We start from the raw sequence: 21,027 nt of genomic DNA on the forward strand, positions 1-21,027 counted from the left end.
AAGGGAATCCAGGGTAACAGGAAAAGGGCAGGAAAGTGGATGTGAGGAATGCTGGATCAACAATGATCTCTTTGAATGGCAGAGCAGGCTCTAGGGGCAGTATTGGCATTTACATTGTTTCTTTCCCCTTCTATGGTTCTCTGGGCCGAACAGCCCACTCCTGTTCCTATTTCTTATGGTGTAAATTCATAACATAACATGTTGTCCTTCAGAAAAACGATCATTTATTTTGTGTTCTGTGGATGATGTCTGGATTGTTCAGGACCATAGGAGGGGAAAGAAACAATGTAATGCCAATACTGTCCTTAAAAGTAGTTGGCATAAATACATTATAAAATGACATCCCTCAATTATAATTCGCGCTTAAAATGTGGGAATATATGTAAATTTGCATTTTTTCCTCTCCTCTCTCAGAGCAAGCCAGTATATTTGAGGGAAACTCCAGACTGCACATACCTGTTTGAATGGCATACGTCATATGCATGCCTGCCCTTCAGATCCATTGATTGCACGTTGAGGTATGTTTGATTTTTGAGATAGGTTTGCTTTTTTGATAAACTTTTAGTGAAGTAGATGTTAAAATAGCTTGTGTAATTGCTAAAACATAATTGATGTATGAATTGCGAACAGAACCAAGTTGGTGCTGCAGTGCATTCCCAGGGCATGCAATGGGTAATATAACAGCAAGCAATGGTTCATCCAGGGGAGAAATGTGATCACGTTCACAATCGGAAGAATGCCTAACAATGCATTTTTCATGTTCATTGTTTCCATTTCTTTACTGATGTGTTCGATTGTACCGTGATGTGAATCTATAAAAGGTTAATTACGTTGCAGGCCTGGCGTTCACTGCAGCTGTGATATCCTTATTGGTAGTTTAGGAAAGACACAAAAAAAGCCATTGCAAGATTGTTTAATTTAACACTCCAATCTTACCTTTCAGGGATAGTGATGGAAATTCCTATGATCTCACTCCTTTATCACAGTCCCGAGTGAACTGGGAGATTGAACAGCAACCAAATGGTGTGCAGAAGTATTACATCAACATCTGCAAGTCACTAGTCCCAAAAAATGGTGAGTGCACTCCAACAGGAGTATATAACCACGTGGCATTTGGTGCAAAGCCATTCTTTGGATTAAAGTAAAGTGCAAATGCATTCCATGAATTGATCAAAGTTGGTGACCATAAGTATTTCTGAAATTTTCGGACAAGGTGGAGCAAAGGAACAGGAAAGTTCAATTCCATAAATTCCCTGTTTGAGAACTAATACAAACTAGTTTAAAAGTTCAATTTTTATATTCTGCCTGAAGAATAAAAGTTAATTTACCTTGGTTTCAGCAAGATTTGACGACTTACCCTCTTTAGGAATTTACAGTGGCAAACTCTTAAACCTGTTCAGAGTGCCTGTACTACAGTAAAATAATTTAACATGCCATGGGCAAAATGACAGTTCATGGTACAGGGTAGGAAAGCAAGTCTGACAGTGCAGGTAGAAGCTGACTAAATAAGGTGGTAATCTCCATCTTTTGAATTTGGTGTTTGATTTTTTTTTTTTAAACTCATAGAAGGGAGAGGTAAGAGAAGATGGTTGCGTATCTTTGGGCTTGTTCTTATCCTGCAGGATAATTACAGAATAAAAGAAATATTTGTATCCTCCCATTATTTGCATTGACAAGTGGACAACCAAACTAGAACTAAGCTGGCACTCTAGGTGCAACTGCAGAAAGGGAAAACAGGAAAGATTTGGATTTGTTAGAATCGTACCAGTTATGAAAGACTTCACCAATGAGACAAGTGAAGTTGGGGTTATTTACTTTTAGGGCAGAGGGTCTAGGGGAGATTTTGGTAGGGATGTTCAAAATAATGACCGGTCTTGTTGGAGTAAATAAGGAAGAACTTTCCACTCGCAGAAAGGTTGATAACCAGAAGACATATTTAACCAAAAGGACAAGAAGTGAGATGAAACTGCATTTATGCAGCTTGGTATCTTGAATGTTTTGTATGAAAGAATGGTGCAGCTGATAGGAGAGAATAGCACGGCATGGGAAGGAGCAAGCAACAGGGACCAAACTGGAAGTCTTCCAAGCAGCTGTCATAGACTCAATGAGCTGAACAGTCACCTTCTGTGCTGTATCGTTCCATTATTAAAGGCATCCTGATGTCCTGCTCAATAATTAACCCTTCATCTAACATCACTAAAACAGATATCTCTGCTGGTTATGGAGCCAGGCTGTGTGCAAATTTTCTGCTGCATTTCCTACATTGCACTTAAAGTAATTATTTGGTTGTTTGGTATTTTGGGATACCAAGGTGGTAAAAGAAGCTGTATAAATGCAATGTCCTTTCTTCCTGCCCTTCTGTTATTTCCCCTCATTTTTTTTTTTCATGCCAATTGCACTCAGTTTGCTGAAATGGATTCTATCTTATTGAAGATTGTTAGTTCCGGGAACAGGCAGCCTTTCTCTAGCCAAAGGTGTGACTCAAGGATGATATGTTTCCTGGCCTGGTGCCAGAGTCAAGGATGTCACCGAGTGACTACAAGACATTCTTCTGAGGGAGGGTGAGCCAGAGGTCATGGTCCTCGTTGGTACCAACGATTTGGGTAGGAAGGGGGGTGGGGTCCTGCAATCAGAATTTAGAGAGGTAGAAAATTAGCAAGCAGGATCTCAAATATAGTAAATTCCAGATTACTCCCAATTCTGTGTGTAAGTGAGTTCAGAAATAGGATAAAGCAGATGAATGCATGGCTGGAAAGATGATGAAGGAGGGAGGGCCTTAGATTTGTGCAATATTAGGACCAGCTCTGGGGAAGATGGCACCTGGATGGGGCTGGGCAGGGGCCTCCTGGACATGCGTTCATTGGTGGAGTGTTTTGCTAGTGCTGTCAACAAGTGTGAGAACCAAGATAAAATATTGGAGAAGGATACCAGGGTTCACAAAATACTGGGAGAGACAGATAGCACTGGTATGGAGAACAGTAAGTTAATAGGTGGAGTTGGAATAAGGGAGAAAGTAATGACGTCCAAATCATGGTTACTATGTATGTATGTGAATGCACAGAATTTAGTAAATAAGATAGCAAATTGCACTGTAAATATGTTGTGGCAATAAGAGACTTGGCTTAAGGAAGGGCAGGATTGAGTGTTAAATATTCCTAGGTGCAAGGTATTCAGAAAAGGTAGGAAAAGGCAGTATTGGTTTAGGAAAGCATTGCAGTGCTGGAAAAAGATGTCGCAGAGGGTTCAAGGACCAAATTAATTTGACTAGTGCTATGGAGCAAAAAGGGTGCAATTACATTACTTGGTGTAGTCTATAAATTAGCAACTAGAGGGAAGGATGTAGAGGAACAAATCTGCAGGAATTTGGAGAGATGCAAACATTATATACAGAATAGTTATAATGGACTTTACAACTGTCCCAGTCTACATTGGGGTAATTGTGCCAACTGTCCAAGTCTACATTGGGGTAATTGTTGTGAAAGGTATGAGGGGCAAATGTTCCTACATTGTTCAGGAAATTTTTCTATAACTGTATGTGGTCCAGTGAAACAAGAAAGGATGTAGTGTTGGACTTGGTGGTTGGAAATGAGGGCCAAGGAGATCCAATGTCAGTGGGGGAACAATTAGGAGAGGCTAAGAGGGTGAAAATTGTATCATAAGGTTTAGGAACATGGAAGAGAAGGCCAATGGGCAAATCCAGAGTAAGAATAATTAACTGGTGGAGAGCCCACTTTAATGGGACAAGAATGGAGCTGGGCCAGCTAGAAGGTTGAACGGAGGTTTGGCTGCGAAAACGATAGCTGAACAATAGGCTAACTTCAAAAAGAAATGGTTCGGGCACAGCTAAGATATGTTCCCTCCAAAAGGCGATGGTAAGGTAAACAAATCGAAGCTCCCTGGATGAGAAAGGAAGTAGAAATTAAGATAATGAAAACTGTGCTTATGACGGGTGCCGGGTAGAAAATACAATTGAGAACAAGAAAAGAGTGGTTAGCACTGCTGCCTCACGGTGCCAAAGACCTGTGTTCGATCCCGGCCCGGGTCACTCTCCCTGTGGAGTTTGTGAATTCTCCCCGTGTCTGCATGAATCTCACCCCCACAACACAAAGTAGTGCAAGGTGGGTGGATTGGCCACGCTAAATTACCCCTTAATTGGAAAAAAGAATTGGGTACTCTAAATTTATTAATTTTTTCGAAAAGAGAAACAAGAGGATTACAAAGTTCAGAATGGAGGTTTAAGAAAAAGATTAGAGAAACAATGTTATGAGAAAAGACTGACAGCTGATGTGAAGGAGAATTCCTATGTCTAAATACATCACGAAAGGGCTACAGATCACAAACCCACTCTAGTTGACCTACAACACAGACTACGCTGAGAGACTCTGCCGTCGCACCTCTCTCTCACTCCTCAACCACCTCGTACACCAGCTCTACAGCGGACGCTGCAACCTCAAAACCAAGATAGAGTCCATATTCTCAACTTGTGCTCAGGACGCAGCAGACCAGCTGCGGAACACCGGCAAACCGATGAGACAATGACACTATGCCACCTATATGCATACTAAGAACAGGAAGCTTGAGAAACACTGCATCAGCACCAGTAGCAACCAAGCCTCCCAGGTACCACAGTAGAAAACAATACAGGGAAATCTACTGTCAACTTGTCAGACTACACCCTTCAACCAGACGAAATCGAAGTCCTCAGCAGAGGGCTCAATTACTGCACCACCACCAAAATGGACCCCATCAGTCCCGCGGCAGACACTGAGTAATTCATCAGGCGAATGGGGCTCTGGGAGTACTTCCACAGACCACAAGAGGCTGACAGCAAACCCAATGAGACAACCAATGAACCAGGACTGCAGACCGAGAGATCTGCGGTGCAGCAACCGAAGAGGAAAGAGTCAAATTGAACCCCTCCAGAAGGTCGCTGCCCTAGACTCGACACGTATGCTCAAGCTGTCAGGAGTCGCGTCAATGCCTGATTCATCAGTCGCATTCACAAGACAGCCCCGAAAGTCAGCCAAGCACAACACTGCGCCACCCGTGCTCTCAAGACCAACCGCAACATCGTCATCAAACCAGCAGATAAAGGAGGGGCCACCGTCATACTGAACAGAACGGACTACTACAAAGAAGTGTACCGACAACTCAACAACCAGGAACACGACAGACAGTTACCGCAGATCCGACCAAGGAACACACTCGCCAACTCAACAGACTGATCAAGACCTTGGATCCAGACCTTCAGAGCACCCTCCGTGCTCTCATCCCACATACTCCCCATGTTGGACATCTCTACTGCCTCCCGAAAATACACAAGGCCAACATACCAGGCCGTCCTATCGTATCAGGCAATGAGGACCCTGTGTGAGAACATCTCTGGCTACATCGAGGGCATCTTGAAACCCATCGTACAAGGAACGCCCAGCTTCTGTCGTGATACGGCGGACTTCTTACAGAAACTCAGCACCCATGGACCAGTTGAACCAGGAACATTCCTCTTCACAATGGACGTCTCGGCACTACACCAGCATCCCCCATGACGACGGCATTGCTGCAACAGCCTCAGTACTCGACACCGACAACTGCCAATCTCCAGAATCAATTCTGCAACTCATTCGCTTCATTCTGGATCACAACGTCTTCACCTTCGACGACAAGTTCTTCATCCAGATACACGGAACAGCCATGGGGGCCAAATTCGCACCTCAATATGCCAACATCTTCATGCACAGAACCTTTAACCGGCGTTATACACCAGATACATCAATGACATTTTTTTCCTTTGGACCCACGGCGAAGAATCACTGAAACGACTACACGATGACATCAATAAGTTCCGTCCCACCATCAGACTCACCATGGACTACTCTCCAAAACTGGTTGCATTCTTGGACACACACATCTCCGTCAAGGACGGTCACCTCAGTACTTCGCTTTACCGCAAGCCCACGGATAACCTCACGATGCTCCACTTCTCCAGCTTCCACCCTAAACACATTAAAGAAGCTATCCTCTATGGACAAGCCCTCCGTGTACACAGGATCTGCTCAGACGAGGAGGCGTGTAACCGACATCTACAGACACTGAAAGAATCCCTCGTACGAACGGATATGGCACTCGACTCATCAAGCGACAGTTCCAATGCGCCACAGCAAAACACCGCACCGACCTCCTCCGAAGACAAACACGGGATACAACCAACAGAGTACTCTTCGTCGTCCAGTACTTCCCCGGAGCGGAGAAACTACGCCATCTTCTTCGCAGCCTTCAACATGTCATCGATAAAGATGAACATCTTGCCACGATCATCCCCACACCACCACTACTTGCCTTCAAACAACCGTGCAACCTCAAACAAGCCATTGTTTGCAGCTGCAGGAAAGGATGTCGCGAAGCTTGGAACATTGGCAGGACCATGCAGACGCAGCGACAACGGATGAACGGACATCGCGCTACAATCGGCAGGCAGGAATGTTCCCTTCCAGTCGGGGAACACTTCAGCAGTCAAGGGCATTTAGCCTCTGATCTTTGGGTAAGCATTCTTCAAGGCGGTCTTCAGGACAGGCGACAAAACAGAATTGCAGAGAAGAAACTTATTGCCAAGTTCCGCACATGAGTACGGCCTCAACCGGGACCTTGGATTCATGTCGCATTACATTCACCACCCCCCCACCATCTGACCTGGGCTTGCAAAATGCTACCAACTGTCTTGGCTTGAGACAATTCACACCTCTTTAACCTGGGGTTGCCCCTATCTCTGGCTCTGTAAAGACTTAATTACCTGCAAATGTTCGCATTCAAAGTATCGTCTTGCATCTTTGACTTTGTCTATATAAATGTTTCTGGAACCAACCTCTCCATTCACCTGAGGAAGGAGCAGTGCTCCGAAAGCTAGTGATTTGAAACAAACCTGCTGGACTTTAATCTGGTGTTGTAAGACTTCTTACTGTGCTCACCCCAGTCCAACACCGGCATCTCCACATCATAAATACTGAAACAATGGGGCCAATTAGGGAATTGAAGGGGATTTACACATGGAGGCAGTGAGCATTCTTTGCATCTGTCTTTAATAATGAGATAGATGCCACCTAGGCCACGGTGACAAAGGAGGAAGCTCTTGCCTCTAGACGGGTTTAAAATTAATGAGAGAAAGTTGGATAGACTGTTGGTACTTCAAGTTGACAAGGCACTGGGACCGGGTGAGATGTATCCAAGGAGATTCAAGAACGTGGGTGTGAAAATTGCAGGGACACTAGCCAAAATCTTTCAGTCTTCCCTGGACTGGGGTGAAGTACCAGATGACTGAAGAATTGCAGATATTACACTCGTGTTCAAAAAAGTTGAGGATAAGCAATTACAGAGCAGTCAGTTTAACTTCAGTGGCGGGGTGTTTCTAGAAACAGCTTTTCCGGATAGAATTAGTAGTCGAATGGAAAAATGTGGGTTGATTGTTGATTAGGAAGAGTCAGCATGGATTTCCAAAGGGGAAACCGTGTTTAACTTGCTGGAGTTTTGTTTTTTGAGAACAGGTGAGGTTAATGCTTTTGATGTAGGGGAGGTGGTGGCATAGTGGTATTGTCGCTAGACTAGTAATCCAGAGACCCAGGATAATGATCTGGGGACCTGGGTCCAAATCCCACCATGGCAGATGATGGAATTTAAAACTCAATTAAATATCTGGAATTAAGTCTAATGATGAGCAAGAAACTATTGTCGGAAAACCCCATCTGGTTCACTCATGTCATTTAGGGGAGGAAATCTGCCATCCTTACCTGGTCTGGCCTACATGTGACTCCAGACCCACAGCATTGTGGTTGACTCTTAACTCCCCCCTCGAGGACAATTAGGGATGGGCAATAAATGCTGGCAAAACCTGCGACACCCCCATTCCATGAACGAATAAAAAAAAATGCTTTCAAAGGCATTCCATAATCAACAACCAACAAGACTTGAGAAGTTATAGTCCATGGAATAAAAGGGACAGCTGCAATGTATGGATGAAAAATTAGCTGAATAATAGGGGTCGGTATTGGGATCCTTGCTAATGAAATGAAATGAAAATCGCTTATTGTCACAAGTAGGCTTCAAATGAAGTTACTGTGACCCCTAGTCGCCACATTCCGGCACCTGTTCGGGGAGGCTGTTACGGGAATTGAACCGTGCTTCTGGCCTGCCTTGGTCTGCTTTCAAAGCCAGCGATCTTGGGTGTGCAGGGTGCAGTTTCAAAGTTTGCAGTGACACAAAACTTTCGAAGTATTGTAAATTGTGAGGACAGTATAGAACCAAGTGTGCTATTCTTAAAGGATAGGTTTGCAGACCACAAAGGTACAAACAAACAAGAGCTTTATTGGAAAGATGTTTACTCTACAAGCTGTCAGGATAGACTGCCCATTTGTCCGCACAAACAGCTGGTGACATAGCCAATGCAGCACATCATCGGACTTGTAAAGTGACCTTCTTCCAACGAGGAACAAACATGATTGCACAGCATTTTCTTCCCCTTTACATTTGAGGTTCCCGCACAATATAACTTAATCAAAATTTGCAATTTGAAATACGAGCAATTAATAAACACAACAGTCAGTAAATTTCAGACTTTTCGGAGGACACCGATTTCTGTGTGGTTGTTGGCGAACCTCAGGCGTTTGCTTTTTTTGTGTAGACTACAGCCACTGGTGTTTTTGGTTTAGTTTGGATATTGTCCATAACTGTTCAACCAGAGTCAACGTCATGTCAGCAGCTTGACTGTGTTGAAGTGTCCTCAACTGGGGTACAGTCTTCTGAATTTGTTTCTGCTATTGTCAGGCTCTCAGGAATGTCTAGGCCTTCACTTAGCAGTTTGTTGCAGACTCTCAGTTGACTCTGTCTCTAGCAAATTAGTTTTTGTTGCTGAGAGTTGATCGGGATGTCTCCTCCAGACTAAATCATCCTGAGTTTGAATAGTGTAGGAGAATGGTCTGTCTGTGGATGATGGCAGGTATCCACTCCTCACTGGTGGTACAGTACCAATACATCCCCTAAAACATAGCGTTAAGCCCTGTTCTCAAGCTGCAAAACCTCATTTTCATTTTACAAATTTAGAGTACCCAATTATTTTTTCCCAATTAAGAGGCAGTTTAGCATGGCCAACCATCTACCCTGCACATCTTTGCGTTGTGGGGGTGAAACCCTTGCAGACATGGGGAGAGTGTGCAAACTCCACAAGAACAGTGACCCAGGGCCGGGATCGAACCCTGGTCCTCAGCCCCGTAAGCAGCAGTGCTAACCACTGTCACTGTGCAAAACCTGATTTAACTGTTTCTTCTCAGCAATTCCTCTTGGGCAGCTTCAGCAAATCAAAGGCTGTGCGGAACTGACCTTTTACCATGAGAAATGCCGGAGAACTTTGAGTTGAATGTTTTGTATTCCTGTATGACATCTGGAATTGGCTTAGCCATTTTAGACAATAATCCTTGCTCACGAGTTACCTTCAATGAATGCTTCATTGTCTGAACAAACCTTTCAGCCAGCCATTTTTTGCAGGGTGATGAGCGGGTCGGATATGTTGGATTATGTTCTCCTTTAGATAGTCTGAATTCAACTCTGATCTATTGTCCCTAACATGTTGTTCAGGGGAACTAAAGTTTGCAAAAATCTTGCCCAATCTTTCTTTTGTTCTCGGACGACATAGTCTTCATATTAGTTTGAGATTTACATAGTAAAGGACTTGCAGAAAATAAATAAGGCATATAGTCCTTTAATTATGTCTTCAGATTTGAGATGCAAGTCAATTGGACGGCATAGTAGCGCAGTGGTTAGCACTGTTGCTTCATTGCGGCGGGGTTTTGAGTTCGATTCCCACTTGGATCGCTGTCTGTGCAGAGTCTGCGCATTCTCCCTGTGTCTGTGTGGGTTTCCTCTGGGTGCTCCGGTTTCCTCCCACAAGTGCCGAAGGATGTGCTGTTAGGTGGAATTCTCCCTCAGTGCACCCGAACAGACGCCAGAGTGTGGCGACTGGGGAATTTTAACAATAGCTTCATTGAAGTGTAAGGTAAGCCTACCTGTGACAATAATAAAGATTTTTGGGGGCATCTGGAGGAAACCCACGCAGGCACTGGGAGAACATGCAGACTCTGCACAGTGACCCAAGCTGGGAATCGAACCTGGGTCCCTGGCGCTTTGCAGCAATAGTGCTAACCACTGTGCTAACGTGCCAACCATAATGGCAACTTCAGGTCATTTTGAGTGTGCATCTACCACAATGAAAAACATTCATCCTTCAAATGGTCCAGCATGATCTATATGAACTCATTGCCATGGCCCTTCTCATTCCCATGGATGTAACAATGCTAATGGCGGCAGCTGTCTTAACCTTCTCACAAGCCAAACACAACCTTCGCCTCAATTTCATTGTTGAGTCCTGGCCACCAAAAATAGTTTCTGGCTATCCCCTTCATCTTTGCTATCCGACAATGACCTTCATGAAGCTAGTTTAGGACGCATTTCCTTAAAAATGATTACCCTCATTCCCTCGAGGAGGCAACCAGCCTGTACAGATGGTGCAAATCATTCGGTAACATATGGCTTCAACTCCTGTGGTCTTGCCAAGACTTCTGACAGTAGTGGAATATTTCTGGTATACTTGTCCTACGATTGCAGGGGTATTCTCGACTTTGAAATAGAAAATATCACCGCTCAAACTATTCGTTGACTGCTCGTTAGGTGAAGGTAATCTAGAGAGTCCATCAGTGTTCCATGGAGATTTGATTGACTAAATATATTTTACCATTTAATCATTTATGTATGTGCTGACAACAGCAATACCCATCTCTGTATCCGATTCGCTGCTAGAGGTGGAATACTGATGGACGGCCCAAGTATTGTGATCAGTGGTTGTTGATCCATTAGTAAAGTTAATTTCCTTCCACATGGCTGTTGGTAAAAATGTTTAATACTGAAAATTGTACCTAGAGCTACCTTCTCTATCTATGCATAGTTCATTTCTGATTTGTTCAAGGATCTTGATACAAATGCTATTGGCTTCTCTTCACCACTGGGCATTATGTGAGAAATCTCTGCTCCCACCCCATAGTGATGCATTGCCAGCGTAACTTCGGATCAAAGTGTGTCAGGACTTTTGACTTTAGTGATGCCTCTTTAGCTTGTATGAGGAACTTCTCACACTGATCCATCCATTTCCATTTCCTGTTTTGACACTGGTTACGTAAAGGCTTGAGAAAAATTGATAGGTTAGGGACAAGCATTCCATAATAGTTTAATAAGCGTAAAAATGATTAAAGATGACTTGCATTTTGAGGTGCAGGTGTCTCAGTTATGGCTTTTACTTTTAAAGGTGATTTATGTAGTCCTGTGGCATCTATGATATGCCCCAGGTATTCAATAGACGATTTGAAGAATTCACATTTTATCCTTCTGTAGTCTTAGTCCGTAATCTTCTAGGCTCTGTAGTGTGTCATCTGTGATGAACTTAAGAAATTGCAACATATATATATATATAATATATATATATATATATATATATATATATATAAATATATATATATATATATATATATATTGATTGTACTTTAATAGTAATACTTTAAAAGCCTGAGTTTGGGTGTGTGTGTATATATATAATATATATATATATATATATATATATATATATATATATATCTGTTGCAGTAATGCTATTAAAGAATCTAGGTTAAGGTATCCAGACTCTCTGGCTGCAAAAGGTGCAATTAAGATGCCGTAAAGTGTGATCATCAATCATTCCATGCTTTTGCAAGGAGAGACCTAATAGAATTTTGTTATGATTGCTGGAGATTCCCTGGCAAGTAGACAATTTTCTTGAGACATTGGGTGGGATTCTCTGGTCCACCAGCCACGTGTTTCTTGGCCACATGCCATTCACTAGCAGCGGCGGATTCTATCTTCCCACCGCTTGTCAGTGGGATTTCCCATTGAAACCGCCCCTCACTGACGGGAAACCCCTGGGGGGGGGGGGGGCAGCTGGAAAAGTAAATGCAATGACTGGAGAATGCTTTTTTAATAAAAAAAATTTAGGGTACCCAATTAATTTTTCCAATTTAGCGTGGCCAATCCATCTACCCTGCACATTTTGGGTTGTGGGGGCGAAACCAATGCAAACATGGGGAGAATGTGCAAACTCCGCAGGGACAGTGACCCAGAGCTGGGATCGAACCTGGGACCTCAGCGCCATGAGGCAGCAATGCTAACCATGCGCCACCGTGCGGCCCTATAACTGGTGAATTCTGGCCATTGTATTTAGACTTGGGTAAGCAGGTTAGGGGATTTGAGTAGGATAAAGATGTAATTAATGGGCGGACCCAGGTCTATAGCAGACAGTTTTAGCTTCAAGTCTGTTGGGAGCTTAAAGCTGAGCAGCAGCTTTTGCCAAATTCTGTCAGGTTAAGCAGTAGTCTGACATAGATATAAGGATCTTCAGGCTGTTTCCTGAAAGGGTATCTCCAAGCAACCTATCAAGAAATCACTATAAGTGTACAGCAAATAGCCCTGTGATGGGCTTTGCTTAGTTGGAGATAGAGAAGGCATAAGTTAGTCGCAAAAGGGATTTCCTTTTATTTTCAGAATTGCTGAACTGCTAATTGAAAAGCTATTTTCTGGGGTGATGTGTTGAGAAGAAAGTTTTTGATACAAAAGATACCTATCAGTTAGTGGAGTCCTGGAGTGAAGTCCTTTCCTCAGTTTTAAAAATTAAAGAAAATTGTTTGTGGTTCTTGTCTGGTATCCTAACAAATGTTGGGGTCTGGGCTGGGATCTTCACACCTAAATTTGAAGATGCTCTTCATTCTTTCCAGTAACTAAGATATCGTCTAAGTAGCACTGGACTCCTAGTCCACTTAAAATTTGATCCTTGGCACATTGGAACAACACTGGTGTGGACATGATGTCAAGTGGAAGTCTTTTATATCTGGATGGCTCTTTGTGTGTCACTATTGTCAAATATTATTGTAAATCTAGATCCACATTTATACGGGGATAAGCTTGACTAAGCTTAACTTTACTGAAAGCTGGCCTCCAGCCAATCCAGTAAATATATCATCAATTAAAAATAGAGGGTGCTGTTCTGAACACAGTACTAGATTGATAGTGACTTGAAACATTGAGTACTTTTTAGATGGGCAGCACAGTAGCACCGTGGTTAGCACTGTTGCTTCACAACACCATGGTCCCAGGTTCGATTCCCGGCTTATCTGCACTTTGTGCAGAGTCTGCATGTTCTCCCCGTGTCTGCATGGGTTTCCTCCGGTTTCCTCCCACAAGTCCCGAAAGACGTGCTTGTTAGGTGAATTGGACATTCTGAATTCTCCCTCTGTGTACCCGAACAAGCGCCAGAGTGTGGCGACTAGGGGATTTTCACCGTAACGTCATTGCAGTTTTAATGTAAGCCTACTTGTGACACTAATAAAGATTATTATTATTATTAAAATTGCCACATATGTATCAAACCATCTTCCTTCATCATAGGTACTATTGGTGTGGCCCAATCACTGCATTAACAGGTTTGAAGACACCTGTCTTTACCAACCTCTCTAATTTTGCCTCGACCTGATGGTGTATCACAGACCTAACCTTAAACATCTTGCTTGGCTTTCATCCTTATTCCTTAGCTTAACTGAGATCTCTTTCATGCTTCCCAGTTCTCTATTAAAGACAGTGGCATATTTCTTTAAAACCTTCGGTAAACCTGCTTCGGATTCCGACATGAGATTCACCTCGGCCCAGTTTAGATCATAAGACATAGGAGCAGAATTAGGCCATTCAATCCATCGGATCTCCTCCACCGTTCAATCATGGCAGCCATATTCTTAGGGATGGATGCTTACTTTTAACCATGTGCAGGGACAGATCTGTGGTTGGTCCGTTTAGATGCACAGGAACCACTTCCCCAGTATAGGTTTTTCGTATTATCTTTGAGGGTTTTAAGGCAATATATCATAGTTTTTCCTGGTGAACAGTTTCTGGTCCCAACAAAACATCTGCTCCAGTGTCCACCTCCATTTTCACCGGTTGTCTGTCCAGTAAAGGAATGACCCAGTAACAGTTTGTTGCACCCGTGATACGAGAACTTTTTCCATAACGAGTGGTTCAGGTCTGGAATGCACTACATGAAAGTGTGATGGAGGCAGGTTCAATTGAGGCGTTCAAGAGAGCATTAGATGATTATTTGAATAACGGGGGAAAAAGTCATCATACCCATTTAGAGAGTTGGTATAGACATGATGGGCTAATTATCCTCCTGAGCCATAATAATTCTGATTATGATCCTTGCTAAGGTTTACTGGAAGATAAATAATCTGTCAAATAAAACCTAAAAAAGATAAATAATGTAAAAATCCCTTTTTATTGCGATATCTGGAATGGCAAGGAAGGTGTTGCGCGGATTTTGAGTGGTGACCCAAACTTTATTTTATGTTTTTGTGCTGTGTGCACCAGTTTAAGGCTGAAGTGTTGCATTATTAATTTGGAAATTCAAGTTATCCAAAATCTGATGGGAATGTGCAATTCTGGAATGCAAATCTGTAGGTAGCGGCCACGTTTTTGAGAGACTTGCTGAAATAATTTAGCGAGGATTTGAGTAAGAATTGAGAATGAGAACTTGTGTCTGAGCTACATTGTGATTGGAATCCAGCTCTGTTCTCCACAAGAACACATCATATAGTTAGGATTCGTCTGGTATATTGATGTTGGTTAGTTTTTTTCTGAAATTATTCAGTGGATTGCATTTTTATTTAATCATGGAATAGTTTGACTTGTTTTTCACCTTTTGTAGGCAGCTGGGCGTGTCCCTTGAATGCAGCCGCCTGCCTGAAGAATGGCAGCGAGTACACAAGCCTTGGTGATGTAGTCGCAGGGCCAAGGTGGGAAGCACATGGTCTGCTTGTCCTACAGTATCAAAATGGTGACCTATGTCCTGATGGAAGGCGCAACAAGACCACAATCATACGCTTCAAATGTGATAAAGATGCAATTGTAAGTCATAGCTTGGGAACAGGATTTCTATTGAGTTCAGTAAAAGTAAGGAACAAAAAAACTATAGGACACATAGAATGATATTATGGGAGTTCCATCTTCGGCCCTTGTTTGACTTCATTTTTGCTTGTTTCATGTGTAATGCTTGAAGTCATGTCTGTTTAACTTATAGCTTGAATGTTTAACCTTTGACAACCTATACTTTCATGTCGATGCCCAGGAGTCACCACCATGATATATACCATTGTCCTCTGGTAATCATCATGACAATATAGATGCATGTCACAGGGAACACTGCACATCGCATACAGGCGCGCACAGACAAACACTCACTTGGTTAGATTCTCAGCACCCTTCATTTTAAAGTAAATTACTCTGTATTCTCTGGGTGTGGACGATGCTGGGCAAAATGACATTTTTTACCCAATCCTAATTTCTCTGAGAGTTGTTGGTTGGCCTTCTACTCAAGCTGCTGATATCATTGTGGGACAGTACTCCCATAAGGCCATTATTAAGTTCCAGGGTACTGATTCAGTGGCAAAGTGTCCAGTTCAGAATTCTGAGAGACATGGGAATGTGTTCCCTCAGTGTTACTGTTCTTGACCTCCCATAAGAGGCCATAAGAAAGCAAGGTGCTGTCAAAGTAACTTTTGAGTTGCATTTTTTCCTGCAGATTATGCCTCCTGTAGCTGCTTGTGGTGGAATGGGCATAGTCCAATGCTGTGGGCTCACTCACTGATGTTCAATGTATTAGGCAGAGCTTGTGAACTGCAGACTAAAATGAGCCTTTAAGAAGATAAATACCACTATCCAGCAGTAATGGATTATTTGTTTCTATATACTGTTATACACACACTGTTCCGTTACTCCACTGCAGGTGTCGAGCAAAGATCAGGAACATTAAAAGAAAAAAAAACTCACAATATCCCAGCTAATTCCTAACAAATGTTTTATAAAGGTTTAGCATTCTTGTTTTTGTATTCTTCCTCTACTTAATGAAAATGCTTTTATATGATAAATCCATTTCAACTGAATTTATAAAGCTACAGGTTACCATACCATATGCTTAAATATACCAATGGGTATTTTTTGATGCAAGAGGAAAAATAAAGGTTTGAAAGCACAAAAAAAGAACATTAGAAGAAGAAAAGTGTAGAGAAGTTCAAGACAAGTCCCCTGATCACTTTTGTGCAGTGTAGAAAGGCCGTGAGAGGTGTAGCTTTTCACAGAATAGGTCAGACATGTAGACAGTGAAGAAGCTAAATACGTGCCAGATATTTCTGTTCAGGATAGCTGACTTTATTTTGATGTATTGGATTTGTTCAAAGTAAATTTTGTCCTGTGTAAGTGGAATATGCTGAGCTACACTGAACTTGGACAGAGTCTTGTCCCAAATAATTGACTTGTAATATGATAGTAAATCTCGTAAGTGTCAAATATGTAAATACACATTAGAAAGCTTTGTCACCTGTTTTGACCTAACTAGTATAAAAATAACTTTAGTCACCAAATGTTTACTGGCATTGTATGGTCATACGATGTACCTTTTAAAAGTAATCTATCTTTCTGTAGAACACAAAGCCAGATTTGATCACTGCCATTCAAGATTGCGAGTATACGTTTTTGTGGTTTACAGCTGTCGCTTGCCCTGTGACCAAGAACGTCCACAATGACTGTGTTGTGACTAATCCACTTACAGGTCAGTAATATGCATTATGGGGCAGCATCACTTCTCAATTGGCCAAGTAACGACAAATTTACTGTAAATCTAAGCTCCACACTGAACTCTTGTCGACAATTAAACTATCTAATTGCAATAGATTATCTGAATTGGAAAATGTAATGTAAAGCCCAGAAAACAACAGGAGATAAATGAAAAAGATTGTTAATTGGAAACCTAACCTGATGAACAAAATCCATATTGAGACTACCCTGCTCCTAGATAGCACCCAGGGTAAATAAAAATGACAATCCTAAGCAAGAAGCAACAATTGGAAACATTTGAGGTCAGTTCGCAGCTGTGGAGAGAACGGATGAATTGATGTTTTGTGTGCAGCTTTCACCAGAACTTGATCCACATCTGAAATATGAACTCTTAAAGTTCTCACCGCAGATCCTGACTGGGCAATTGGATATTATCTGCATTTGTTTTCGTTTTTCAGCATCTGCAATGTGTTGGCTCTTTTAAAGCCGGGTGCTACCTCACTTTTAATACTTAGTCAGATACCATCCACCAAACGGCAGGGTTTGTTGGCTGTGCTCTATATTCAAAATGTTTTCTTTAGAGATAAATTTAGAACCTTCTGTTTCACCGTGGCATTGTCTTGCATAGGAATCCTTTTACTATTTTATGAGCTGATATTTCTTCAGTTATCACATTAAAATATTGTACTTCACTTATCTAACTGAAGATTGTACATGAATTTGTTACAAAAATGACCTGCAAATGTTGTTTCTAATTCTGCATATTTATCTGTTCAGGCCATTTATTCAACCTGAACCCGCTACAAAATGATCAAGGCTACATTGTGTATGACCGGAAAATCAGGGGAAAGTTTGTTCGTCTTAATGTATGCAATAAGGTGCAAAACACAGGATGTTTAGGCGACGACGTTGGTATGTATTGGAGAGATGCCTACATTATATTGATTTCAAAATTCTCATCCTTATATTAAATTCCTTTTGGGAATTTCCCCTCCCTACCTTTTTGTGAACCCCTCCAACGTATCTCTCTCTTTTCCCCCCCCCCCCCGATATCTGTATTCCTCTAATTCCAACCTTTTGACAATTCCCAAACATAGTTGGTCCTTCATTGGTGGTCATGTCTTCAGTTGCTTGGGCCCCAAGCTCTGGAATTCCTCCGTACTCCTCAACCTCACATTCCTCAAAATCTACCTCTGACCAAGATTTTCTTCATCTAACCTAATCTCTTTACATGGCTCAGTGCCATATATTTTTTTTTTTAAAGGTGTTTTATTCCGGCATTTTCATAAAAAGCAAACCGAAGTAGAAATCAAATTATACAACATTATAAATATTCACCACCCATTGCCACCTCCCTGCTCCCCAATCATGCCTCCTTCTTCCGTCCTGCCTTCCCGATTTTAACCCCCTCTAGCCCTCCCCTTCCCTTTTGCTGACACCTCAATCCTTAAAGAAGTCAATGAACGGCTTCCACCTCCAAGCGAACCCATCAACTGACCCCCTCAAGACGAACTTGACCTTCTCCCGTCTCCGGAATTCTGCCAGGTCGCTCACCCAGACCCCCACTTTTGGGGCTCCGAGTCCCTCCACCCAAGTAAAATCCATCTCCGGGCTTCAGGGAGGCAAAGGCCAAGACATAAGCCTCTCTCGCCCATGGACTCCCGGGTCTTCCGACACCCCAAATATCGCTACCTCATACCTTACCCCCAGCACCTCTGACATTGTGTCTGCAAACCCCTGCCAGAACCCCTTTAGCTTCAGACATCACAAAACATATGGACATGATTTGCGGGCCTCCCCGCGCACCCCCCACACCTACCCTCAAAAAGCCTATTCATCTGTGCAGCTGTCATGTATCCTGTGAATTGCTTTAAACTGAATGAGGCTTAGCCTCGCACACGACGAGGACGCGTTCACCCTTCGCAGGGCCTCCTCCCCATGTCCCGGCCTCCACCTCCTCGCCCAGCTCCTCCTCCCACTTCCACTTTATATTCCCCACTGGGGCCCCCTCCCATTCTATCCGCTCTTTGTAGACCTCAAATACCTTCCCCTCCTGTATCTCCCCCTTCGACAGCACCTTGTCTTGCAACCCCAAGGGCAGCAATCTGGGAAGGTGCGGCACCTCTCACTTCATAAAATCCCGAACCTGCAAGTACCTGAAACCATTCCCCCAGGGCAGCTCATACTCTTCCTCCAGGCCCTCTATTTCGCAAAACTGTCCCCTACAAACAGATCCCCTATCCAATCTCTATTTTCAAATAAGTGTCTGAAGTCTGGTTGATTGGAGGTGTCCAAAATGCAACTTTATTGCTAATCATTCACATTGATACACGCATAAAATTGAATCAAAAACATTGTTCAAATTAATACATAAAACTGGTCAGAGCAGAGCGAATAGTTAAGGAAAGTATAAAGAGAATTCAGAGAAAAATCAATAGATGGTTCAGAAATTCATAAGCATAAATTCGGAACAAAACCTTAACCACAAAGTCTTACTCTTATTAAAGAAATTCTTATCGATGGTCAAATCCCCTCATTGGTTTCTAATTCTCAGATGAGACCACCTGATTTATTCAAATAAATGTCTGTCACTTAGAAAATGATTTATTAATCAAACATTGTCTATTACTTAAGATTTACTAATGTCCATCAATTTAATTCAGTGTCTACGTGCACCAGCCACGTGGGCCAATCTCACAAAGATAAGGTGCTTGCATTAACCTTGCTGTTGCTAAGTATTTGATACATTTTCACTACTAAATGTACTGGAATACAATGATCTTATTCATTACATTATGCAACTTTTTATGTAACAATTTCTGTAAACTTGGCCATAGATTATCTGAAACTCGGACTATTTTTCCAGCCATGACTTTCTGAATAATTCCATTCCCTATCACACTCCGGGATCACCGTTAAAGGCACCAAATCCAATAAATCAATAATCTGTCCTCCTCGAATTGCTTAATCCCTGCCTGCCGCTGCCCCAAAACGTTGCCAAGCCCCCCCCCCCCCCATGCTCCAAAAAAAGCCCTTTTGTCCCGCGGGGTCTTCCCTGCCAATACAAGCCCAAAGATCAGCATGTTGACCTTTTTAAAGAAAGACTTCGGGACAAAAATCAGTAGGTTCTGAAATACCAACAGGAACCTTGGCAACACCGTCATGTTCACTATCTGCACCTGTCCCGCTAACAACATTGGCAGCACACCCCACCTTAGTCCCCCTTCATCTCCTCCACCAACTGAGTAAAATTTAACTTCTGCAACTGTGCTCAGCCCTGCGTCACCTGAATGCCCACGTATTTAAAGCTCACCCCCACTCCCTTAAACGGCAGCTCCCCTAACCACCTCTCCTGCTCTCTGGTCTCAATCGGGAACATCTCGCTCTTTCCCATGTTCAACCTGTACCCGGAGAACTGGCTAAAGTCCTCCAAAATCCCCATAATGCTGCCAATGCCACCCAGTGGGTCCAAAAGATATAACAAAAGGGTCATCCGCGTACAGAGAAACTCCGTGCTCGATGCCCCCACGCACAATCCTTTTCCAATCCCTTAAATTTTGCCAAGGCAAAACTCAACAGGGCGAGCGGGCACCTCGCCTTGTCCTGCGATGAAGCCCGAAATATCCCAAACTCACCCGGTTCCTCTGCACACTTGTGACTGGTGCCTTGTACAGCAACCGGACCCAGTCCACCAAACTACCCCTGCATCTCCCACAAATATTCCCACGCCACCCGGTCGAAAGCCTTCTCGGCAGCCTCAGTTGGAAAGATGGCGGAGGGGGAAGGGTTGTCGCAGGTTGGAAAACATCAGATGGAGCAGCTGATGCCGTTTATTAGAGAGGAGTTCCGCAAACAAAGAAGAGAGATGCAGGAAGACCGATCGAAGGAGCGGTTGCACCATTGAAAGGCTCGATGGAGAGAGTCGAGAAGTGCTTGGAGACACTGGTCGCAGATCTGGGAGAGTGTGATGTCTGACCACAGCAACCAGGTGTTGGAGGTGGAGGCGGCATTCCTGGGGTACCTTTGCAAGTCATTAAGAGCAAAGGCAGAGGAACAGCAGAACAGATCCAGAAGGCAGAACCTGTGTATCATTGGCCTGCCTGAAGGTGTGGAAGGCATGAGTGCTACGAGATACGTCTCGAAGATACTGCTGGGGTTGGTGGCGGAGGGACTGCTGAACAAGGCCTCCGAGATGGATAGAGCGCTTTGGCGATTATTTCCTAAGGGACAATAAGTTTGTATGGGGGCAACTGTGCCCTATGACACTCCAGCCACCTGTGATGGTGATTTTTACTTGGAGGAGGTGACCTGTGG

At 43.1% G+C, this 21,027-nt stretch overlaps 1 protein-coding gene across 1 annotated transcript in view; it reads left to right on the forward strand.

Moving 5' to 3' along the window:
* The window catches only part of igf2r (insulin-like growth factor 2 receptor), a 267,979-nt gene that overhangs the window by 181,796 nt on the left and 65,156 nt on the right, over window positions 1-21,027 (forward strand). The window contains exons 29-33 of the mRNA XM_072503630.1: window positions 415-518; window positions 944-1,074; window positions 14,810-15,009; window positions 16,582-16,708; window positions 17,491-17,625. Of these exons, the coding sequence (XP_072359731.1) occupies window positions 415-518; window positions 944-1,074; window positions 14,810-15,009; window positions 16,582-16,708; window positions 17,491-17,625 (697 nt within the window). The remainder of the gene's footprint in view (window positions 1-414; window positions 519-943; window positions 1,075-14,809; window positions 15,010-16,581; window positions 16,709-17,490; window positions 17,626-21,027) is intronic.

This window comes from Scyliorhinus torazame, chromosome 1 (assembly GCF_047496885.1).
Source record: "Scyliorhinus torazame isolate Kashiwa2021f chromosome 1, sScyTor2.1, whole genome shotgun sequence".
NCBI classification, from domain to species: domain Eukaryota; kingdom Metazoa; phylum Chordata; class Chondrichthyes; order Carcharhiniformes; family Scyliorhinidae; genus Scyliorhinus; species Scyliorhinus torazame.